Source organism: Panthera pardus, unplaced genomic scaffold (assembly GCF_024362965.1).
Source record: "Panthera pardus isolate Hobbes unplaced genomic scaffold, ASM2436296v1 HiC_scaffold_17, whole genome shotgun sequence".
Classification (NCBI taxonomy): Eukaryota; Metazoa; Chordata; class Mammalia; order Carnivora; family Felidae; genus Panthera; species Panthera pardus.
This window is the reverse complement of record NW_026526732.1, coordinates 101,731,637-101,749,188: the sequence shown is the minus strand read 5'-3', so window position 1 is coordinate 101,749,188 and position 17,552 is coordinate 101,731,637. Positions and strand designations below refer to the sequence as shown.

Here is a 17,552-nt window from a genome sequence, read left to right as displayed (position 1 = left end):
CAGAGAACTCCATTAATCATCCCATTAGTTGCTTTCAAAGAATTTTTGTTATTGTAATAATTTTACTGTTTTTAATACAGCTTTCCATTAAGTAAAATACACACTCATATTTAAATTTTGACATTAGCAGTGCACCTGGGTGGCTCAGTCAGTTAAGCGTCTGACTTCGGCTCAGGTCATAATCTTAGGGTTCACAAGTTGGAGCCCCGCGGTAGGCTCTGTGCTGACAGCTCAGAGCCTGGAGCCTACTTCAGATTCTGTGTCTCCCTCTCTATCTGCCCCTCCCCTGCTCATGCTCTGTCTCTCTCTCTCTCAAAAATAAATAAACAGTAAACAAATTTTTTAAAATAAATTTTAACATTAACACATGTACCCTATACCATGGGAATCAGGGAATATCTTCAAAGTATATTAATATTTGAAATTTCTTCCTGATGAATGGTCATGTACTAGTTCTGTAACTCTGTGTTTTAGGAATATTTCTTGTTCCAAATTATCTTGGCTAGGAAAACTGATTATATATGATTAATTTTAATCTAGGTCATAAATTAGTATATGTTCAAAAGGTAATTTAAACATCTTAGAGTTTATATGGTATAAACTCACATAGAGTTTATATGGCAGAATGAACACTGAATTGAGTTGAGTAACCTGAGCTCTCATCCAGGCTCAACCAGTGAGAGGAGGGACTTAAGCAAACTATTTAATCTCTAGGCTTCCATTCCCTTATTTGTAAAATGAGGCAATTGGATAGGATAGCATGTGAGGTTCTTTTCCTTATTAATACTCTGTAACTCTATGAAGCTTTCTATTTATTTAGCATGTTATAATTGATAGGTCAAGTGAAACGTCTTCCAGTTAAACTGACCCCTGCTAAGAAGTCCTAGATGTTGGCCACCTATAGTCACTTTCCAAAGAGTCCTTAATAAAAAATCTTCCTACTAAGTTCTGAGTGGCATGACACCTTGACTATATAGCTGGCTGAGTAATTAATGGCCACCCATAAACAGTCCAGTATCCTCTGAGGGGGCCTGGCATGAGACCTACACCCAACAGATATGTTCTCTACAAATGGAGACTGACCCAAACAATTGGAAATTTGAATACAGAACTGTCAGAGAAGAGAGAATTCCCAGATACTTTTCTTGGTAACACTTATTTTAAAGGAGATTTATTTACTGATTATTTAGTTAGTCATTTGATTGACATCCCCATGTGACCATAAGACCCCATGGAGCCAAAGATCATTGCTCATCATTGTTTCCTTCTAAATCTTGCACAAGAGACAATAAATAATGCATTCTGAGCCACCTAAAGGAAAATAAGGATAAAGGACAGGGGACATAAAGAACAAAATGTTATGGCAGCCCAGAAACAGTTATGAAAACAAAGAACCACATTCTTCCCAGTCCAATAAGCATGGAGAAGTATCCATCAATGCATCTAGTTTAGTTTTAGTCTAGTACCTTTTATTTCATTTATTTATTAATTTAAATGAAGGAATTAGATCATTTTCTGATTAGCATGGACTCTGCTCTGATGTAACACAAAAAAATGCCTGGAAATCAAAGGAAAACTTGGCCTTTGAAAAGATTTGTCCCTGATGCAAATGCATAAACTTACTCAGGATAAACAAAAACAAACAATGAAATACATTAGAAGGTGTTTATGAGTCTTTTAGTCTTTGAGAATTTGGCTTTTATGAGTTAGAGAGATTTCACAGAACCATCTGACTTTTGGGGAGGATTTGTTTACCCTGATGTCCTGAAATTACTGGGAACAATTAAAGTTTTGAGATACCCTGAATTTTTCTTTCCATTTGGTAGAAGCCTAATGGCCCATCTGCAGATCTGGACTCCGGTGTGCACATATGGTCCATAATTTATGAAATGTGCTTATTTACATGTTTTAATTCTTACTTTCCAATGTTTTGAAAGGCACCCTTCTTATATCTTTCTTTGAAATGCAGACACATTTTTAGGGATGACACAATAGGGAATCGTTAGGCATGAAAGCATTGCCTGTTTATAAAACAATTAGATTGAAGGAATTTCTAGAACTATTATTGGAGGACATTCGGCTGTACCAGACACTTCTATTTGGTGAGTGGGTTAATACTCACCTGGAATAGTAGGGGGCACACCTTCCTTCACCTGTAGAGTCACTTGGACTTGGCCTTCACCTGAAACTAAACACACACACACACACACACACACACACACACACACACAAAAAAAAAAAAAAACACGACTTGGATGTGATGCAAAGAACATCTTAATACAGAAGATATTCATGTGATAAAGATGGCTTTATCCTAAATTCCTCCCAACCTAACTACATTTTCAAAAAAAAAGTCCTTGTTAGTTAGTCTAACAATTGATTTCCAACATTTGATTTTGATTGCTTTTATTTGATTAAACTTAATTGCAGTGAGGTCTCCAAGACAATTGACACATAAATAATTAGGGAGGGGACCCTTTAGCCATATGTTCTTTGGAGGCCAATGTTGGTCAGGAGGGCACACCTCATAGCCTACTTCCTCTCCATCATTTTGAAGGCTTGGCTTTTAGAATTCATGTGTTTTTCAATAGAGTTCAGATCACCCATGAAATGTATTTGCTTTACCTTTATCCAAACAAATTGTCCTTTTAATGAAGGCTTTTTTCCACCCCCCTTTCTCCTTCATCTTCCAAACCAACTGAGCACATTTAAAAGGCCTGGGGTTCATTAATTTTAAGTGTTCAATAAATTAGTGGAAATAATCAAAAGGCCTGATTCTTTCTGATAATGACAATTTGATGTCAGTATAAACCAGTAGATTAAGCTGGGAACATATGCTCCTTTGCCAAGAGAGGCTGCTATAATTAAATAGTGGATGCATCTACAAGGTGCTCTCACGCCTGATTAATTAGTAATCAGGTGCACCAACTCCACTTTTCAGCAACACCTTGTCTCTTATTGGTTAATTACCTTTCTGCCTTATCAGATGTCATGTGAACCAACACCTCCCACCCTGGAGGGCCCACTGCCGTTGAAGGCTGCAGCCTTGAGGACTTGGCCAAACCCATGCTCTCCACTTGCCTTTCCAAGGAACCCTAAACCCTTTCCTCTCACACAGGACAGAGTAGACCAAGGATCATTTTGTCTAATTACAAAGCATACACTTCAGAATATTACAAAAAATAATAGTAATAATAATCCTCAAAGAGATCCATGATGAGACCTCTCCTATGCCTCTATTCTTATTTTGATAATTATTCTCATTTAATTTTTCTTCATTATATAGAATGGCTTTCTCCTTACACTGTACATATATTGCGACTAGGTACAATGACCAACAGGTTCTCTATGTGTTCTACTTTATCACTACTTCCAAGGTTTTGCTTATATTCTTTCTTTATCCTTTGTATATTTTACCCATTTTTTTATCTTAAGTAAATAAATAAATAAATATAATGCCACCAGCCCAGTATTTCATCTTTTTTTCTATAATCTCTAACTTACCCACTTGTGAACACACTGATATTGGTATTATTTATCCCAAGCTTGCTCTCAACTTAGCAAATACTTATCAAGCATCAGCTGTGATAAATTTAGGATTGCATTATCATTAGCTCTGTCTCTACATCTTGAAGGGAGGAACTTTCTCATGTACCTTAGGACATTAGACATTGCTAGACATGTAAACATTTAATTTTCATGGACTAATCTAGAAATCCTAAATTTATAGTGCTCAACTCAGGATACCCAGGACTTAGCTGACAATTTCAACAAAATGAGCAAATAGAGGCAGGAAATAACCCTTTTAAAGAGTTATTAAAAATTGTAATATTTTTAAATATTTTAAATATTGTATAAGAATCAAAATCTAAAGAAGAAAAATTGGGAAAAATTCCAGGAATCATTTGGAAAGGGTTATTAGTTCATTTAAAGATTTTATATAAATCATCCTTGTTAACAGCAGCTTCCAAGTAATTATAGATTTCAGTACATCTGTGTTCTCTTCCTTAAGACAGAGCCACAGAGGTAAAGTAAAAAAGTAAAGTTTCACTTTAAAAAGTCTTTTTTCAAAACCACTGTAGTCATTTTATAATTATTAATTTAACTCAAAATAAGTATAATTTATACTTGTAAGAGGAATGGTTGGGGGAGGGAAAAATGGAGTCATCATTTTTTCACACTACATAGGTCAATAAATTTGAAGTATAGGGAAAATAATCAATGTATCCAAAATCCCCTGTGTGAAAAAAACCACCATAAGCATTGTGCACTGTAGCCATCGTGGTGATGATTAACCTGCACACTAAAAAGGCTAACCCTCACCATATCCAACCCTGATTATAGGCTGTTCCTCTTGTCCTTCCATTCACTAACTCACTTAACTCAGGCCCTGTTCTTGGTAATCCAAGGCTTCCTGGTCAGTGGGCTATCATATCTGCCGCTCTACACTGATGGCTTCTGAACTGCATGACCACTGAATTTGTTCAGCCTCTACACATGCAAAAATGTTCCCCACCTCCTGGGGAGCCTCTTCCCAAAAACATATATTGAAAAGCAATCACCTATTTGGTTAGAACGAGTGTGTGAATACCATTCAATCTGAGGAGTAGTTTCAGTATCCAAAGAAATGGAGAAAAGTTACCAAAGTAGGAAAGATTGAAAAAGTCTGATTTCCTTCACCATCACTTGTACATGGCCCTCTGCAGGCTGGTTCTGAGATGTGAGTGGGTCAGAGGGTTATTCTTCCCCAACACCATTTCCACACCCTGAGAGTGAAGCCAGAGAGAGTGGTGCTGAATGAGGTCTAACACCTTGGGTTTGAATCCTGGGTCTTCCAGTTCCTTGATGTGGGTAACTGACAAGTACTTCACCATTTCTGAACCTTACTTCTGTGAAAATGGAAATAGTTGTCCTATCTACCTCATAGCGTTATTGGGAAGAAAACATGAGGTAACTCCTGTAACATGCTTAGCACAGTTCTTGGCACATGAATAATAGTGATTATCAATACTGTTATTATGGATGCTCATTATTCTAGCAGCCAGTTAACAAAACCCAGGAAATATGCTTCTACTCTTTTTACAGCTGTACCTAATCATGATGAGCCTATGGCTCATCAAGTATTCAGAGTTGTAAGCAACTTAACCAGATCTGCTAAAGTTTGCTAAGTGCTTTGACTCTCTAAAAGGCAATGTAAATGTGAAGTGTCACTTCCAATTTGGACAAATACAAAGAGGGATGAAAATACAAAGAGGGATGAAAATCTGAGAAAAAAGGTAACGACTCAGGAAAAAAGCCTTACGCAGGCTGTGATATTATGCATGTGTCTTCTCGGTGCTTATGATTTCTAAGTTTGTAATATGAGAGTGGTGAATCTACTTTGTTTATAAATGGAAACTCATTGCAGTTGATCCTTCCCAGGTTGTAAAAATATCTGGTTGGTCCTCAAAAAGAAAAGAAGGCTTTGGGCCAATTATTGCCAAATTATTCTTATGAGTGCTATATAATATAAGGTTGCTATAAACACAGAGATCTAGAAGAAAGTGAGAAATGTGCTAAGGAAGAGGAGAGTTACTCAGCCAAATATGATACTAGTGTCTTCCAGAATTTTGTACTGTTCCCGGCAAATTTTGTCCTCACTAGGGCACTAGGGAAGAGAAAAATTAATTATCTCCTTGAGTAGGTCCCATTCTCTGTTGCAATTTTGAAGGGAGAAATAAGTACTTATCCATGTAAAAATTAAAAAAAAAAAACAGGTGGCATCTTAATGGGCCTTGACTCCTTTTGTATTTCATCCTTGATCCATATTCCCATTCACGCTTTGCCATTACGTTTATGCACATATTTGGGCCCCTCATTCAGATCACATTTACATAGCATAAGTCAGCCACTGACTACACATGGAGAGAATCTGAAACAGCACCTGCAATTTGTGTCTGCAGATTTCACCCATTCTCTCCCTGACTCATGCCTTCTCTCTCAGTCTCAGTCTGCTCTGGACCCAGGTTCCAGCTCTCTTCTCATGGACCAGCAGTCAAGTTTGATCCTCTCTCTCTACATTCCAGCTTAGCTTGCCCTATCTTCTACACCCACCTCTTCTCCCAAATCCATCTTGCACACCTGTACACTCCTGCTCTGTGTCTCCCTCCCTATTCAGCAAACATGACCACACACCCCAGAAATTAGCCTTTTTCTCTTAACCATTGAGAATTACTGGTCCCTGGTAGCTAAAGCTTGATTCACAGGACCATACTTCCATCTGATTTCAGCTTCACAGGGGCAGCAACACAGCCACCTTGGCCCTTTTAACACAGGATCTTTTAAAATCCTTCACAGAAACATTATATGAAAATCCTGTGATCGTCTTTGAGTCTTCCATTATCCCCAAAAGCTTTCATTCATGGAAGGATATAAGTTTTTTTAGGTGTAAAAGAACTTATTCAAGACACAACATGGGGCCCCTGGGTGGCTCAGTAGGTTAAGCGGCCGACTTTAGGCTCAGGTCATGATCTCGCAGTCCATGAGTTCGAGCCCCGCGTCGGGCTCTGTGCTGACAGCTCAGAGCCTGGAGCCTGTTTCAGATTCTGTGTCTCCCTCTCTCTGACCCTCCCCCGTTCATGCTCTGTCTCTCTCTGTCCCAAAAATAAATAAAAACGTTAAAAAAATTTAAAAAAAAGACACAATAGACATATCTAATATCTACATTAACTACAGTCCTGAGAGTTAGCGTAATTAAACCTTCATTAATTAACTCAGAAAACAATAACGATTGTTATTGTGACTCAGTGATGCCTGCCACACTTGTATGGGGCATCTGTCATGTCCTGGATTCTGTGTAGATCTACAGAAGCAGAACTTCCAAGGGAGGGGCCTGGAAACAAGCATTCCAGCTGTTTGCCCATGAGGCATATTTAAAAAGCCCTAAAAGGGGCACCTAGGGGGCTTAGTCAGCTAGGCATCCAACTCTCGATTTTTGGCTCAGGTCATGATCTCATGGTTTTGAGACTAAGCCCTGTGTTGGGCTCCATGCTGGGCATGGAGCTTGCTTAAGATCCTCTCTCCCTCTCTTCCTCTGCCCCTTCCCCCACCCTCTAAATAAATAAATTAACAAACAGACAAATATTTTAAAAATAATACAATAAATAAAATAAAAAGCCCTGAACTGAGGAATTTTACAACTTCTCTCAAAAATGTGGTTTGTTCTCCGGAGCAGGTGTTCTTAGCAAGCGAGGAAAGATACCCAGATCAAAAAGAGATCCCTGTGTTCACATTTCTTACTTTTCATCAATGGTACCAAAAATTTGCAGATCACATTATATTCTCAAAATATAAAATGTGAGGTAATGATTTTGGTAGCATCAGTGTTTTACTTTAATAGCTATGAATGTTACTGAATTTTAGAAAAAGCAACTAGGTCATTGAACCCATGATTTATGGATATTATTGCTTAAAATGAGGTTAGGTTTTAAAAATAAGACAGTGCAGGAATTGATTTAAGACAAATCTTAGGAAAACAAAGGTACAAGAGGCATAGGATGTGACAAATGGTGAAGACGGTATTCAAATACCTAAATTTAGGAAGTATAGAGCCCTCAATAAGTGCAAGTTTTTCCTATAAATAGGGGGGAAAAGAATTGGTTTACAAGGGTACACACGTGAGCTTGTATTAAAACAAACAAACAATAATGGGGCACCTGGGTGGCTTAGTCAGTTGAGCGCCCGAATTTGGCTCAGGTCATGATCTGACAGTTCTTGAGTTTGAGCCCAGTGCTGGCCTCTGCGTTGACAGCTCAGCGCCTGGAACCTGCTTCAGATTCTGGCTCCCTCTTTCTCTGCCCCTCTCCCCACTTGTGTTCACTGTCTCTCACTCAAAAATAAATAAATAGACATTAAAAAATACCCCCACAACAGTAGTATACTAGAAAAAGCACCAAACTAGAGTCAAAAAGGCTGACTTTGAATACTGGTTGTACTACCCATTCCCTACATGAACTAGGGCTAGCCACCAGCATCCCTAAGAATTAGCTCCTTAATCTGAGTGATTCCTAGAAAAAGTATTTGATTCTGACTTCTGAGTTTTCCTTCCTTGCTTTTTTCTTTCCTTTTCTCCTTTTTTTCCTTCCTTTTCCTTTTGGAAAGAAGTTTCTTGCAACGGACAGGCAAAGTCTCTTTTCATATCGCCAGCTCCTGTTCCATTCTCTATATTTTTGCCATAAAGGTTAGTGCAGGTCCCCAAAGTCAATCGTCTATATTACTGGCAAAAATCCTTGGGGATCTTTGGGGAATGAGTTTTCTATAAGAATGTAAATTAATTTATTAACTAGAATGCTATGGATTGCCTTAGAGGGCCTCAGCATGGGAATGGCGGCAGAGTTTCAAAGGATTATGATTCTGCTCTGCTTATAAAAGCCTCCCAAAATGCTCGGGGGAGCAAGTTGAGTCCTCTCTCCTCCACAGATGCTAACAGAATTCCTTCCCAAGGAGTTGTTGGGGGTCTTCTGGACCAGCTGAACAACAGAAGGATGTAGGCAGCAGCCTGCCCTAATCCCCGAGCCCTGACCTCTTTGAGAAGACAGAAACCCAGGAGGTACCCATGATCTCCTGGCCACAACCTCAGGAAGACAGACACTCCTTATTTTCAGGATCTCCCAGTTAACAGCATCTTTTCTGAGCCTTCTGTGTGATGTGACTTGACTTCTTCAGGACAACTGGAGCACACAATAAGATCCATCTGTCTTTCTATCTACAGCCCTCTTGCCCTGGAACACAGGCCCGGCTTCTTGCCAAACAGCCTGCCTTTATCTTGGCGAGGGGGCCGTTTGGAGACAGGCACTGGCCAGCCTGGCTAGACATGTCTTTTTTTCCATCAGATCAGAAGAAGGTGGTAGGCAGGAGCCTCTGCGCCTCGCAGGCGCTGGCTCAGCTGCCGCCTCACACAATATCCAGCCCGGCTGCATCTCTGCTGCGAGAGCGGGGCTGTGTGAACCCGGGAGGGCAACTGTGAATGGCTCAGCATCTGACATGAATTTATCACCGGCTGCTGGGTGGGTGGAGGAGAAAGCAAGGGTAAGAGGCTGTGGGCGTTTAATGCACCCTGCCACAACCCAACAGTTTGCCCTAAAGAGCCTTTTCGTGATATAAAAGGACAGGGTCAAAAGTAAGTTGACCCCTGACAGAATGTACAATTATTAGGAGAGGACTGTGCACGAGCAGCTGCTGGAACCCCACTGGCTCCGCATCGGGCTTCCAAGAGTCAGAATATGAATAATCAACTCAAGATGGTTTCCTCCACCCCTCTCAACCCCCATCACCTCCCCCCAGCCTTCTCCTCCCTTTTGGGGCAAGTCCTATTATATTCCTACAGGAAGAAGCATAGCCCTCCCTAGCAGCTGCAATAATTGTGTTCCTATTGTGATGAAGGCCTCCTCCCAGCCACCCCCCTACAAGTGGCCATTGTGAGTGGAGAGTCAGTGATTATACGCTCCGCCTGATGCTTTGGGGGGACCCAGCTGCCTGAGTGCTGACACACGAGTGTGCGGAAGGCCAGGGCGGGGTGGGGTGGGGGGCTGATAGAGGTGGAGGCAAGTGGTCGGGGGATCCCGCGTCTGTGAGACGGGACCCTGACACACCAGACCTTTTTCATAAGTCAAGCCCAGAACAAATGAGGCTTTATCAGGCCCCAGTGATGAGCAGTCTCATCTCCCTTTGAAGTGGAGCTGAGCATGGGGTCTAGCAGCCTTTCCTCCTTTGGACCAAGCAAACATCCTTCTTTTGATATGCTACATGCTCATTATCTCTGCCCCATTTAATGATTTTTGATTGAAGGGTGGCGGCTGGGATGCCGAGAAGATCGTTAGAGAGGCTCCATCCAGCCAAGCCTGCAAGAAAGGCTCTCCTTGTGCCTGAGCCTAAATTTGGAATTTCTTAACAGTGTGCGCTTGTTCTTAGAGGCAGATAAGGGCTGAGCGTGAAATTCTTAATTAAGCAATAAATAGAGAGTGGGGTGTCAGCAGATGTAGCCAGTAGCCATGGCAACGGGAATCACATGGGCAAGAGAGCTGAGACTAGATGTAGGCCTCAGGCCTGGGCCTGACTGACAGCTGAAGAATCCTACAAAGCTTGTAAACCAGATTAATTAGCTGACTAATTATTTCATAGCGTTAATGTAACTAAAAAATAAAAATAGTTAACCATGAACTGAAACATCCCTGGAAAAACAGCAGGGAAAGAGGCAATGGGGAACTGGCTCTGGAAGGCAGAGACGGGAGCTGCTAGTTCATCAGATCGCGTAAACAGAAAAAATGGGCTTGCTGGATTGGACTCTGACTCTGAAAATATAAAAGAACGCTTATCCTGCAGTCTTCCCCATTCCCAAGCATGTCATAGAAGTTACAGTTTGGAACCATTTGTCGCCATTTCTCACATCAAACGTTGCTCCTCATGGTCCTAACACAAACTATAGAACACGAGTATTTTGCTATGGTCTGTTCCACAAGTGGCTTATTAGGCAACATTCTCAGGGGCTTTAGAAAGGCAACCTTAACCAATCTTCTTAAAAGATATGTTTAAATGAGCTAGGTTATCTTATTCTATGGGTAACAATTGCTTAAGTGGTATTAAATTTCGAACATGAAAACAATGTATCATATATGTCATGTTATCATGAATCTCAGTTATCTTATAAAATCTAGTCAAGGAAAATGGAATGAGACCGTTTCAGAAAGGTCATGACATGTACGCTAAGTTCAAGGTATGTGGCATTGCTAATCTTCTAGGAAAAAAAGAAAAAAATCTAGAGAAATAATCTACTGAGAAAATGTGTAGTAAAGTAACAGGGTATACTAATCACACTTGAAGATATCTGGGTGTTTTGTACCACAATTCCAAGAGATAAGTAGATATTCTTAACCTCGTCGTATACTTGAAGCCACTGAGACATGGAGCATTTATAATTGTGCGCCCCAGGTGAAATAGCCAGCCACTGATTAAAACCCTAAACCGTAAGCTCTGGCCATGAGCTTTCGAAAGAACCTACATCCCATAAAGACACATTTGCTAAAGAAAGACAAAACTTGCCTTCACAGAGAAGAGCAATACTCTCAACATGTATTATGTGTGCAGGACTTTTTGTTTTTTGGCACTGGGGATCAATGAGAAGTTTTCTCCCACAACCCTGCCTAGCACTCCCCACCCTATTTGGTCAGTGATCAATGATTATTTAGTAGGCAGCACACTCTAGTGGGGAGAGCTATAGCCAGGAGCTAGAATGCCTGGGTTCTGATTTTTTTTCTTTTCTCAACTGAGTCTAAGATGAGTCAGGTATCTTCACAATCACACACAAAGCAGCCAAATGGAGGAAACAGAGATAATTGTGATTTTTTTTAACTTCCTATCCTGAGGGATGTGTGGTAAGGTTGCAAACAAACAATACAAAAGATGGTCCGCTTAGAAGTGGTCAACAAATTAATGAAACACAGCCAGCTGTCAGTGAAGCAGCACTCTGAACGCAAAGCTAGCCAGGAATAGGAGCATGGTCTCTCCATCCCCCACCCCTGGCAGGAAATTCAATGGACCTGAAAGAGGTCAAGCAGTTTCACTATGATAAAATGAAACTTCTGTATAAACCACCCTCCCCATATCATTTTTTTTAATATCAGGAATATGTCCACATAAACTGTGAGGTCTTGACTTATGCTCTCCTCTTAGACGAAATATATTTTATGTAAATTATCCCAGTCACATGGTCCAAAAAAACAATTAGGACCCAGACCTATAAAGTCACGTGGTCCAAAAAAAACAATTAAACGGAAGTGACAAACTAATCGGCAAAGAGCCAGAACACTATTGCTCGGGGTCTTGGTGAGGTACCAGCAGCAACTACCTCACTGCCATCATGGCCTTATTAGCTTTCCAGCAAGAATGCAAACTTCACGGAAAGGATATCCAAAATCATAACCAAACCCACCCAATCCAACACAGCTGCACAGGACACCACCACCGAGGAGCAGCACAAGACTCAGTTCCCCCTGAATCCTCACATCCTCACTGGACCGCCCAGAAATGAGAACAGAAGTAGCTCTAGCCACCTACCCACCCATTCACTCAGAGGATACAGGTGGCACAAATGACCACAGAAACCACTGCATAGAGCACTGGGGATCCTCCTAAGGACCTACAGTCTCCATGTTTATTAATCAACCAACTAACCCTCTGTGATTTCCTGTCCCTTTTCCAACTCCTATCATTTAAAGGTGGAGACCCTAGGTTATTCTGATACAAAGAATTTTTTTAATTAATAAAGGCTATCTACCTAATAAAAATGTTTTAAACTGAAAAATGCATCTACATCATATATACGCTCATATATGCACACAGCTGTACATCTATATATAAATATACATACTTACACAGATGTGCACTTAAACCATATATGTGAATAAACAGCTTAATAGCACAACTTGCCATTAATTCAATAAATAAGGATAGCAAAGGAGAAGAAGATCTGTAGTTGCATGACTTGATTTTCTTTATGCCACAAGTATTCCTTTACCACATTTGGTTTATGTGGCCATTTAAAGTTTGCAGTTCATGAACAAAATCTGACCAATAGACAAGACAGACTCTTCACAAGCATGCTAAGAAATAGAAAAAACAATTTGAAATTAAAATTCTCTTCTAGAATATATATCAAGTGAACCTTGTCATAGTTAAAGTTTATGTCACCTATTTGCTCTTACTTAATGGCTGCATTCAGCTTTAGTGGTAAAACAGTCTCAGGGATCTCTGTCCATCCTGAGTTTTTATAGTTTATGGTTGATCAAATCAGAAATAAAATTTGAATGGTACAATTCAGTGCAAATAAAATATACAACAATCCATTCGGCAAAGACTTACAAATACCAGAGAATTAACCATACTCCCCTCTCTGGTGCTATTAAAATTTAATAGTCCCTGAGCTCAAGTGTAGATCAGACTCTGTGGATATATGGCTAGGCACAAGGAGAAGGGACATGGAACTCAGGACAACTGCCCAAGCTGTCAGATTTCAGAGTCCAATCATTTCACAGCAACACATGGCTCTCCCCTCCAGTTCCTCATAACTTCATACCACAAACGTTTAGAATTGGAGAGTGAATGGTGGTTTCCCACTGTGTGCCCTCAAAATTCTCATCCAGTTATACTTACCCAGATAGGTGAGTTGCCTCAACTGGGTATTGAAGAACCAGTCACAACCTTGGTCCTGACCAGGTGATGGCAGAGATGGAAGGGACTGCCCTACCCGACTCCCACACCTTATGAGGATGTCAGGGTAAGGCCACGAGACTGTGTGCACGAGCAGGAGGTAATTCCCAGGCGCAAAGTTGCCAAACGTTGCTGAGTACTTTAAGTGAGAGAACAATACAATAATGCTCATTTAATAAGGAAGGCTTTCCCCAGAAAATAGATACAAAGAAAGCAAGTAGAGTAGGTTAGAAACACAGCAGTTCACACCCAGACTACTCTTCTTGCAGAAAATAGGCTTATTTAAATCCACTCCATAATAAATTCATAACCAGAGCTACAGAATCTTAGAACATGAGGATGGAAAGACTCTACAAGTTTCTCTTGTTTAACAACCTCAACAGAGAAGAAAAACAAGACAAGTGAATTGACTTGTCCCAGGTCAAACTGCCGTGAGATACATAGCCAGATCTAGAATTCTTTTCCACTTTTTCCCATCACCTAAAGAGGCAGGCAATGATAGTAGGGCCATCCATTTATAATAGTAATAAGCTAGCACTGTTGGAGCATTTGCTACATGCTCAAGATCTATTCATACCAAGACATCCAATCTTTCAACAACTCTGTGTGTTACTATTACTGCCCCATTTTACAGATGAGGACACTGAGGCAGACAGAGGTTCAGTAACTTGCCCCACACCACAAAGCAGGGGAGTACTGCACCAGGATAGACACAAGGGTATTCACCTCCAGAGTCATCATTCTGCTGCCTTCACCTCATGAAAATTCTCCAAGATGTTCTCCTGGGAACCTCAAGGGAAGGAAATAGCTGTCCTTTCTGAGAAGGTAGGGGAATGGTGGGAAGGGTTGCTAGAGAAAGGATCAAAGGAGATTCTGCCTTAAACTATGTCCCAAGTCAGACCTGATCTCATGACCCTAAGAAGAATGTATATGAGGAGACAGGAAGAAAAAAATGCATTAAAAGGAAGAAGATGAGCATAAAGAAATCCATTGGATTATCTTTTTTTCATAAAAATGCACCCACTTTCCACATGGCTATTCCTATCTTGGATGCCCCTAACCATTTGACTCTTTCAACCAACCCCAATGAAGGTCCAGACCTTCATGTGCAAGTTAATCTTTGACCACAAGGTGGCAGTATGCAATGTAAAAATGTTTTGTTAAGACATTTTCTCGGGCTACAAACACTTCTCCCTGAAGAAAATTGGTTCTCCAGGAGTAAATTGGTTCTTCTCCCTGGAGAAGATTGGTTCTTAATCCCTAATATTATAATAATATAATTCTATAGGAGGCTTAGTAGATGTTTTTCATTGTATTAATAAAGTTAAAATTTCAGGTATAACCATTCTGTTATTCAAAGTAAGATTCAAACAGATTCAGAAATTTTCAAGTTTAAAAAATAAAATAAACAATAACCACCATATCTTATATTCAGATTACATTCACTAGGCCAAAATGCTGTGGTGGTTTTAGTTATCAGTACCAGAAGATGTTAATACCTGCAAACTGCTATTTCACAGAAAAAAAAGATAAGAATCCCTGGGAAATGGTCCATACCAGTAAATGAATTCCTGGGGTTACCTGCAGAGATCTGTTGATCCAAGGGTTCTCAAACTGCACTGAGTAAGCCTCTTGATCCAAGAGCAGAGCCATCCAGCCATAAGGGTTAGACAATGTGTCACGTACATAATTGACTATGGTTGTCTTATTTCTGCTGTCAGTCATGATTAAATCATAAGGAACATCTGGAGCATTAGCTCTAGGGTAATTTAAAAAGAAAAAAATGAGTTGTGAGTTATTTGTCCATTCTGGATCTAATCCACTCCTCTCCCATCAGTGGTAATTCATCTTCTATTCTTCCCATGTGTGTCTTGAGCTATCTTGTCTGTGTATCCATGGAACTTTTAGTAAGCACTCTGTGGGTCAAAATAGCCCAGTGGGAAGACATCACTGGATCATTAGTGCATTCCACTGGTCTAGTGGGTTGAAGGTAGTAATACTCAGATATGAGGCCACTAATAAATGCCATCTTAATGACTTCATATAGCCAAGAATATATAATAGTATTTTTATAAAGAATTGTCCCTGGGCTGATTTTTGCCCTAGACCAATTTTATCAGCATCAGAAAACATATCATATAGTTATTAAATATTTTTATTGGGGCAATAACTCAGACCCAGAACTTAACGTGCCTAGACTCTCAGAAGCCCACCTCCAACCACCTGGTAAAAATGGCTTCAGTAGCCTTCCAATCACCTTCCCCAGAAAGAAGAGATGACCTGGCTCCTCTCCTGTGTGCTTGCACAATTCCCAGTGCTTACTCCCACCTAGTGCTGGATTTTTTTGTTTATTAACATAGACTGTGAGATCTTGAAGTTAGAGATATTTTCTCCTTTTTAGTATCCTCTACCCTGGCACAGGGCCTACACCTACGGGCACTCAAATGATGTTTATTACATGAAAGAAGAGTGAATGGATGAACTCTCTCCAAAACAGCTGGTGCCAACTTCCTAATTTATATAAAGCATTTCTAGAAGTGCATTTTAGCAAATGAGGAAATTGAGGCAGAGTACAGCAAAATTATTATGAATGTCACAAGGTAGAACTAGAAATTTATTAATTTCTACAAATTATACAGAAAGTGATTTTTAAGACTTCACTAGAACATAAAAAGATTTAGCCACATGCTAAGACCCTAAAAGAAAGTCAAAGTGGACAGAAAATAAGAGGCAAAAGTGTAAAAAAAAAAAAAAAAATCAATACACATTATGACTGTCCTTCTCCCTTCGGTTTGATTTCCATGAGAATGTTCAACTGTGGCATTTTGCTGCAGGCAGATAATTAAATTCTCAAACTAGAGGGAAATGAGACAAAGGAGGATGTTGGGTTTTCAAAGTAAGGTGTGGCCTGCGCATATCCAAAGCCGATTTACAATCCAGTGCATTTTATAGAAAGAAAACTGTTTTTAGTGTTAAATGCTTGGGTACTATGGTCAAATGGGTATAAATTGGGAATCTATATTTGCATACACTAGATAGATGAATTTGGGCAAATTACTGACCCTCTTTAGGATTTAATTTGCTTTTTCTAAAATGGAGGCAACAACAGTATGTATCTTTGATATATATCTACTGTGAAACTTAGAGATAATATATGTATTCAGTCATCACCACTAAGCCCAGTAATATCTACTCACAGCTCATTTATTTTTTTTTAATTTTATTTATTTTTGAGACAGAGAGAGACAGAGCATGAACGGGGGAGGGTCAGAGAGAGAGGGAGACACAGAATCGGAAGCAGGCTCCAGGCTCTGAGCCATCAGCCCAGAGCCCGACACGGGGCTCGAACTCACAGACCGCGAGATCATGACCTGAGCCGAAGTCGGACGCTCAACCGACTGAGCCACCCAGGCGCCCCTACTCACAGCTCATTTAAAAAGAACCTCATATGTGCCAGATTTGCCATTCTGTACTATTTATTTTAATGTTTAGCAATGTACCCACGGTATTTGGTCATTTAAAAACACACTCAAAACTTTTCATGGTACAGATCCTTGGCCCAGGAAATGCAGTATTTTATACATACTTCTTGTAAGAATAAATGTGTTTCTTTCATTCATTAATTAATAAAATGAAAGGAATTTAAAAATGCTCAGAAATTTGAGGGAGAAAGAAAACTACTCTTTCCCCAGATTTCCCTATGCAGCATTAACTGAACCTTTAGAAGTTTTGGAGGGGGATTTTCTGTCCTTGGGCTTGGGAAATTTAGCATTTTTCATATGTATACGAGGATTCAGACTGGAACTAAAGAACAATCCTAAACTCGTATTTTTAGAATGGACATAAAGGTCATCTATCCTAACTTCCAATCCATTGCAAAAATTCCCTCCAAATTTCTGCCTGTCCCTTCTGCTAGTTATGAGATATTCATATCCTCCCATAGAAGATCATTACATTTATGGAGTTTATTTTTACATTTTAATCTTTAGGCAATCTTTAGAAAGCTAACTTTTCTTCCTTGTATTTTCTAGCCATTTGTCCTCAGTCGTCATGACTCTCTATGCCTCCAACTAAAACCGTGCATCCCAGAGTCCCAGGAGATGATCCAGCACAATGTGGTCCAACCAATGCATTTTAAAAAGTCTTATGAGAAATAAATGTAAAACAAATATGTTAAGAGGAGATAAAGTTGGAACCAAGAAATACCAAAGAGGTAGAGAGGTTGGCTGCAGCAGGTATAGTGATCAGTATGTAAAGTGGGATTCTTCACAGTCCACAGAATGATTCTGAGTATTTGAGATTCTGCAAGT

The 17,552-nt window shown here is 39.9% G+C and overlaps 1 protein-coding gene across 2 annotated transcripts in view; it reads right to left on the bottom strand.

Annotated features, from left to right (window-relative positions):
- PKHD1 (PKHD1 ciliary IPT domain containing fibrocystin/polyductin) overlaps window positions 1-17,552 on the bottom strand; it is a 488,429-nt gene that overhangs the window by 226,273 nt on the left and 244,604 nt on the right. For both annotated transcript variants that reach the window (XR_002082091.2, XM_019457395.2), the window contains exons 49-51: window positions 14,824-15,001; window positions 13,186-13,381; window positions 2,123-2,188 (exon numbers count right to left, since the gene is read on the bottom strand). Coding sequence is in view for 1 of the 2 variants with exons in the window: in XM_019457395.2 (XP_019312940.2) it covers window positions 2,123-2,188; window positions 13,186-13,381; window positions 14,824-15,001 (440 nt within the window). In the remaining variant the exon portion in view is untranslated. The remainder of the gene's footprint in view (window positions 1-2,122; window positions 2,189-13,185; window positions 13,382-14,823; window positions 15,002-17,552) is intronic.